The sequence below is a fragment of the Macaca fascicularis genome, chromosome 13 (genome assembly GCF_037993035.2).
Source record: "Macaca fascicularis isolate 582-1 chromosome 13, T2T-MFA8v1.1".
NCBI classification, from domain to species: Eukaryota; Metazoa; Chordata; class Mammalia; order Primates; family Cercopithecidae; genus Macaca; species Macaca fascicularis.
In genome coordinates, this window is record NC_088387.1 from 94938132 (window position 1) to 94945469 (window position 7338).

The window sequence follows — 7338 nt, forward strand, 5'->3', positions numbered from 1 at the left end:
ACAGCTGTCACGGAGTGAGTGACCCTGACTCACTCAGGAATGGGTGACTCCCCTGAGCAAGGGCAGGGGCAAGCACCACTGCTTACGGTGAAAGGTGGGTCAGCAAAGGTGCTGCCCTCTCACTCTGAAGGCTCCTCTGAGCCCAGGACCCCTGCTCTGGCTTGGGCCCTTCTTCCAGGACAGTGACACAGAATCTAAATCTGCCTGTGTGAGAAGCACCCATACATAGCTCAGGGTGGGAGGAAAGATCTTGCCAGACTTAGAGTCAGTAGCAGTTGCCTCCTCCACAGGCTCAGCCAGTGACCCTGGTCCTCCTCCTCAAGACTGTGTGATTCAGAACAGCAGCTCCAGAGACTCCATCAAGCCTCTTGTCCAATACCTCTGGCTCATTTTTGTTCTTGCCTGCCTTTTCTTATATCACCCTAGGAAATGAAGCTCAAGAGGCTAGAAATGAGTACTGTGCCAAGGCCTGGACCTACCTATGAGCATGCGCCCGAGGAAATGTGGGATTCTGGTTCGTGAACACATCCCTGGAGCCACTCTAAGGACTTCAAATTTGTTAGGAAATTGGGAGAAGGTGAGCTGGGCAGAAAGGACATGAATGCCAGGGACCTATTTTGGGCACCCAGGGAATCAACCTCCAGGGAAATTTTAGAGCACTGACAAAGTCATAATCATAAGGCTCCAGGAAGCCTCTGCCCCAGCTCCACAGTTGTCCAGGACTCCTCCTCTCCAAGCCAGGCTCGCCCCAGTTGTGAGCACTGGTCTTCTTTTTCTCCTACAGGTCTTTTTCTCCACTTGATATTAGCCAAAAAGCCAAGAAGCAATTTCTTTAGGCCTTTTTCCTCCACCCCAGACACAATTTGTCTTTTCTGGGTCCAAAATATGCCTTGGGATTGGACAAAAGCTCTTTTATTTACCGCCATTCTTTAGCCCTTCTCCCAGTCCAGGAAGAGAAGTCTGAGGAGTTAGTAGCTAGTGACCCTGAGTGGGTAGGAAATACACGGTGTGAGGAGGATACGAAACAGCAGCACAAAGAGGCAAGAGTGGGAAAAGAGTCCAGAAAGTGCAATCTTCTCCGGATCACATATTTCATGCCCCTATTTTTGAGAACAAATTATATGTCAATTGGCCTGCATAAGATGTGAAAAGGATGGAGGCAAGCTGGCACTGATGTCTGAACTTCAGTTAACCCACAGGACCAAGGCTAATGCATGCTGTTCTGGTAGCTGAAGTCCAAGGAGAATCTAAAGATGGAATGACTACCCCTAAGCCTCAAATGCACTCGCAGTTTTCCTGAGTTGACTCATAGTGGCATGGAATGAGGCTGGCAATGCCAACGGCCGTGGGCACCAGAAGGTGAGACCAGCTCCATAAAGGCATTATTGGCTTAGGAATGAGGCTGATGCTAGGGGTTCTTGGTACACGGAGTTGCAACAAGGGAGAGTTAACTGGTGCCGCGGCTCCAGGGACAGGATCCGCCCTGCTCAGTTATCAGGCTCTTGGTGGTGATATTACAAGGGGCTCAGGGACCCTACCAGCTGGCACTGGTTCCAATAACAGGGCAGGCACAGGAAAAAGTCTCTTCAGGAAAAATCTGCCACCACTGCCTGAGACCTCATAAGGGAAGGCATGGGAGGGCAGCTTTCTGATGGAGTAAAATTGGGACTGCAACTAAAAAGGAAGAGTAGCTGGGCAAAATCTATACACAGCTGTGGTGCCAAGGGCAGAGGTGATGTCCTTACTGGGACCAACGTCATCAATGCTTCTGAAGAGATTCTTGAGATTCTTAAAAGAAGAGGGGTCAAATCAGGGTCAATGTCAGGACAGGGCTACGTGCTCCTCTCTTCAATGTGTCCAGGGGACTGGGCAGCAGAAGGCACTCTCACTGGGTCAGCACCTAGTGGCGGAAGAAGGTGGCCCTTTATTAATCAGAAGGAATAACTACCTAGAACTTAAAGCAAACCCCCACATGTAAGGCTATAAACACATAGTCCATACTGTAAAGATGTAAACTTTCTACTAATGACTCATCTGAAGTTAGCTTACATGCTTTTCTTATCTGATAACTATTGCTGCCTTTCGGTTTACATACCTCATCCTTCTTTATCTCTTAAAAATCATCTTCGCTATTTTCCTCTCTTCTAAAATCACCTTTGGCTCCTATGATGGAATTATATATATGTTTACATATATAAACGTTTAGTAACTTTTTGTGGCGTACTGATGAGAAAACCATTACCTTGCAGTTACTCATTAGCATCACCAGGTGGCACTGGTGTGAAGTTCAATCCACTTGTAAAAATTTATTTGGGGTGGGAATGATCTCAGACTTTTCTTTTTTCTTTTCTTCCTCTTCCTCTTCCCCTCCTCCTCCTCCTCTTCTTGTTCTTCTTCCTTCTCCCTATCTCCTTCCCCTCCCCCCCTTCTTTCCTTCTTCATCTTCTTTTTTTTTTTCTGATACAGGGTGGCACTCTGTCACCCAGGCTGGAGTACAGTGGCATGATCACAGCTCACTGTAACCTCAACCTCAACCTCCCGGACTCAAGTGATCCTCCCACCTCAGCCTCCCCAGTAGCTGAGACTACAGGTGTGCACCACCATGCCCGGCTGACTTTTTTTTTTTTTTTTTGTAGATACTGGGTTTCATGATGTTGCCAAGGCTGGTCTCAAACTTCTGAGCTCAAGTGATCTGCCCACCTTGGATTCGCAAAGTGCTGGGATTACAGGCACAAGCCACTGCAACTGGCCCTTTCCTTTGAGTAGATGGAAAAAATTGCATCCCGCCAGGCACAGTGGCTCACGCCTATAATCCCAGCACTTTGGAAGGCCAAGGCAGGTGGATCACCTGAGGTCAGGAGTTGGAGACCAGCCTGGCCAACATGGCGAAACCCCGACTCTACTAAAAATAAAAAATTAGCCAGGCATGGTGGCACACATCTGTAATCCCAGCTACTCGGGAGGCTGAGGCAGGAGAATCGCTTAAACCCGGGAGGCGGAGGTTGCAATGAGCTGAGATGGTGCCACTGCACTCCAGCCTGGATGACAGACTGAGACTACGTCTCAACAACAACACTACCACCAACAACTAAACAACAACAACAAACATTGCATCCTCAAATCTGTCTTCACCTACTGTCCTTTCTAGACACACTCTCCCACCCCATTCCTTAGCTTAACAGGAGCTGACACTACATTCAAACTGTCAGTCAGTCATGTAAGGTGAACAGAAACGTATCGATCTTTTTTTTTTCTTCACTTTGTCCCAGTGCCAGACTTGAAATTGTCATATTTAGGGGTTAACCTGCCATTTTCACAGGTCTTTCTCATCACCAACCATTTCTTTCTTTCTTTCTTTCTTTTTTTTTTTTTGAGACAGAGTCTCACTCTGTCACCCTGTCACCCAGGCTAGAGTGCAGTGGCACGATCTTGGCTCACTGCAACTTCTGCCTCCTGGGTTTAAGCAATTCTTCTGCCTCAGCCTCCTAAGTAGCTGGGTTTACAGGCACCCGCCACCACACCCAGCTAATTTTTGTATTTTTAGTAGAGACAGGGTTTCACCACGTTGGTCAGGCTGGTCTCAACCTCCTGACCTAGTGATCCGCCTGCCTCAGCCTCCCAGACTGCTGGGATTACAGGTTTGAGCCACCGTGCCCAGACTCTTTCTTTTCTTTCTTTCTTGTTTTTTTTTTTTTTTTTTTTTTGAGATGGAGTCTTGCTCTGTCACCCAGGCTGGAGTGCAACGGCGCAATCTCGGCTCACTGCAACCTCTGCCTCCCAGGTTCAAGCGATTTTCCTGCCTCAGCCTCCCAAGTAGCTGGGACTACAGGCAGGTGCCACCATGCCCAGCTAATTTTTGTATTTTTAGTAGAGACAGGGTTTTTCCATGTTGACCAGGCTGGTCTCAAACTCCTGACCTCAGGTAATCCGCCTCGCCCTCCCAAAGTGCTGGGATTACAGGCATGAGCCAACACACCTGACCCCAATCATTTCTTTCATTCCCAATCCAGGCATTTCTTATCTCACAGCCCCTGCTTACAGTTCTCACCTGACCTTGGAGGCTGACTCTGGACGTTCTGCTGATATTTTCTCCCACTATCCTGCTCAGGTGGTGGTTTAAGTGTTCCACAGCAAAAACAGCAGCAACAACAGAAACAGCAACAAGTGAGCAGTGTACACAGGATGACAAGTGTCTAAAAGGTAGGCGAGAATGGCCTCAGTCCAGCAGTTTTCTATATGACTGCTCAAGCTTCCCTCCCTCAATCCTCCTGGCACCCAGAAAATGAGACAACAGAAGCATTTGTCATAAGGAGAGGAAGGTCACCCTTCTTTCCTTATTCTTAAGGGACCTAGAGAATTGTGTACCTTGAACCAACAACTATTCAGAATAAAATAGTATCTGACGCCTTCTTCACCAAAGTGATCATACAGATATATTCCCAATGAGCCATGCTGGTCGTAAATTTTCCGCTTCTTAGGGTCGCTCAGTATGGCATGAGCTGCGTTGATCTCTTTGAATATTTCTGCTGCTTGAGTATTCCCTGGATTCTTGTCGGGATGATACTGCAAGGCCAGTTTCCTACCCAGGCGATACCCAAAAGGAGGGTGGGGAAGCAATGGGGAATGGCTGGGGAAGGAGGCTTAGGATCAATGACAGGGATTAGTCTCTAGAGAGTGCAGAAGGAATGCATGAGATGTGGTACAAGGATGGAGGCAAGCATCCAAGGTTTAAACTCCTTCCCATACTATAATGAAGAGGGTGATGGCCCCATTTGGCCCCAAAGTGAGGGCTTGTTGGAACTTAAAAATGGGTCATAGGGCCAGGCGCATTGGCTCACACCTGTAATCCCAGCGCTTTGGGAGGCTGAGGTGAGTGGATCATGAGGACAGGAGTTTGAGACCAGCCTGGCCAACATGGTGAAACCCTGTCTCTACCAAAAACACAAAAAATTAGCTAGGCGTGGTGGCAGGCACCTGTAATCCCAGTTACTCGGGAGGTTGAGGCAGGAGAATCACTTGAACCAGGAAGGCGGAGGCTGCAGTGAGCCGAGACTGCACCACTGCACTACAGCTTGGGCAACAGAGCGAGACTCTGTCTCCAAACAAACAAACAAACAAAAAAAGGGTCGTAGGCCGGGCACAGTGGTTCACGCCTGTAATCTCAGCACTTTGGGAGGCCGAGGTGGGTAGATCACCTGAGGTCAGGAGTTTGAGAACGGCCTGGCCAACATGGCAAAACCTTGTCTCTACTAAAAATACAAAAATTAGCCAGGCGTGGTGGTGCACGCCTGTAGTCCCAGCTTCTCAGAAGGCTCAACAGTCTCTGTCTCTGCTTTGGGACAGGGTGAGACTTTCTTTCAAAAAAAAAAAAAAAAAAAAAAAAAAGAAGAAGAGTCAGATAGCAAAACAGATACAGAAAGAAAAAGGCTTTAAGGGGGAAATTCCAAGGATCAATAAAGGACTGAGGTCTGAACCTGTAGGATTTTTTGACGTCTTCAGGTGAGGCACCCTTCTTAAGCTCCAGCACTGCATAGAGGCTCGTTCCACTTTTGGATAGCCGGTGGGCTGCTTCGTTCATGGTAGACATGATCTGAGCCAGAGGAGAAGCCGCATCTGTGAGAACTTCTACAAGTAAGGGCCCGGAGAAGTGCACTTCCAGTAACAGGAAACTCACTACCTTCAGGGATTAGGCAGGTAAATGATGACAGAAGGACAAGGATAACAGTGAGTGGGATCTGTGGCTAGCAGGAGAATTCAGGTGATCAGAAACATTCAGATTTTAAGGAGGAAACATCTTCTCCTCACATTTCCCAGCGTCCTCCAGCTACACAGACCTCCAGACATCCCACATCCTAAGGTGCTGTAAGCTAGGAGAGGTCTAAACCAGGAAAAGAGCCTGATTTTGTCTAGCGCTTCTACTACCTGGAGTAAACACCTCTGGGTCTGTCCAAGCTCACTGCCGGGTTTGAAAGACCAGGGCGGCCCCAGCCTGAACAGATTGGATCAGGAATCAGAAAGATCCACAACTTCTTTTTTTTTTGACAGAGTTTTTTGCTCTTGTCGCCCAGGCTGGAGTGTAATGGCGTGATCTGGGCTCACTGCAACCTCTGCCTCCTGGATTAAAGCGATTCTCCTGCCTCAGCCTCCCGAGTAGCTGGGCTTACAGGCACCCGCCACCATGCCCGGCTAATTTTCTGTATTTTTAGTAGAGTCAGAGTTTCACCATGTTGGTCAGGCTGTTCTTGAACTCCTGACCTCAGGTGATCCACCCACCTCAGCCTCCCAAAGTGCTGAGATTACAGGCGTGAGCCATCGAGCCTGGCTGATCCACAACTATTAAGAGAAAAACACTTCAGACCAAACCGTGTGCGGCCTAACAGAAGTCAAGTGTCCAAGAGCCTGGCGGGGGCGGGGAGTGCTTGCAGCTAGGCCCGGACTTGCTTCTTCCCTTCAGTCTCCTGCTCTCAAACCACCCCACTTCTGTCCCTCAGAGGTGAGGCACTGGGGAGAGGAGGAGGAGGACTCAGGGGCTCGAGAAGGAAGAGAAAAGGCGTTGCTGTGGGAAAGACCTGGCAAGGAACAGGCAGCAGAACCCCAGAGCGCAGGGTAGAGGCCTGCGGCCCAGGAGAACCAAGCAAGGCAAGGAGCTCAAAGGGAGAGCTCTGAGTGTGCAGGGCACCTCTGGCCCTGTGCCGACTCCTCACCCGGGTCTGGCCCTTTACCTGGGAGTCGTTCTGTTAAGCCAGGTAGGTGCCCTTCATCCTCTTGGGTGTGAAACTTCACACCGGCCGGGTCCAGTAGCTGACTGCGCTTGCGCGCAGCGCCGACGCTGCGGGTCAGGGCAAGTCGTTTTTTGGCGCCCCCGGAAGCACTGGGTGGGGAGGCCACACTGGCCCTGGGACTTATTTCGCGCGCAGGGAAGCGAGAGGGCTCAGCAGCCTGCGGCCCAGGGCAGCGGAGGAGCGTTGCTGCCAGGCTTTGGGGCAGGGATTCCCGCCGAGCCCCTCTTCTCCAGCAGGAGGGCACCACCCATCTTGATGGCCCACCTCACTCCAGGAAACACAATGGGTTTGCTGACCGTGGCGGATGAGAGGTATGGCTGCTGCATGCCCTTCTCAAGAGGTGTGTTACCTTCCCAGTTGTCCTCAAGACTTAGGGCTCTCCGCTCCGTCCCTCCTTCCCTTCCACCTGGAAACACCTCCACAACCTGTAAGACCCAACTCGTATGCCCCTGTTCCTGATACTCCATCCTTCACTCTCCCAGTTGTTCCCACTTAGTTTGTCAAAGCATTTCTTCTAGTATATTGTAATGATGAGTTTGCACATCTCATTAAAACA

The 7338-nt window shown here is 49.7% G+C and overlaps 1 protein-coding gene across 1 annotated transcript; it reads right to left on the minus strand.

Moving 5' to 3' along the window:
- Positions 1-896: 896 nt before the first annotated feature.
- DNAJC5G (DnaJ heat shock protein family (Hsp40) member C5 gamma) lies at positions 897-7046 on the minus strand. The gene is made up of 6 exons (XM_074012126.1): positions 6723-7046; positions 5475-5613; positions 4366-4579; positions 4049-4193; positions 2096-2163; positions 897-1900 (listed from the first exon to the last, which is right to left on the minus strand). Exons 2-5 carry the CDS (start codon positions 5585-5587, stop codon positions 2114-2116), a joined length of 522 nt encoding a protein of 173 aa, XP_073868227.1. The 5' UTR covers positions 5588-5613; positions 6723-7046; the 3' UTR covers positions 897-1900; positions 2096-2113.
- Positions 7047-7338: the final 292 nt, after the last annotated feature.

Excerpts from the sequence above, each read along its gene's own strand:
- DNAJC5G (XM_074012126.1), bottom strand. The coding sequence starts at position 5,587 with ATGTCTACCATGAACGAAGCAGCCCACCGGCTATCCAAAAGTGGAACG. Across the intron at positions 4,194-4,365 it reads TGAATAGTTGTTGGTTCAAG|ACACTTGTCATCCTGTGTAC; the intron begins GTACACAATTCT and ends CCTACCTTTTAG. Across the intron at positions 2,164-4,048 it reads GAGTCAGCCTCCAAGGTCAG|GAGCCAAAGGTGATTTTAGA; the intron begins GTGAGAACTGTA and ends ATTCCATCATAG.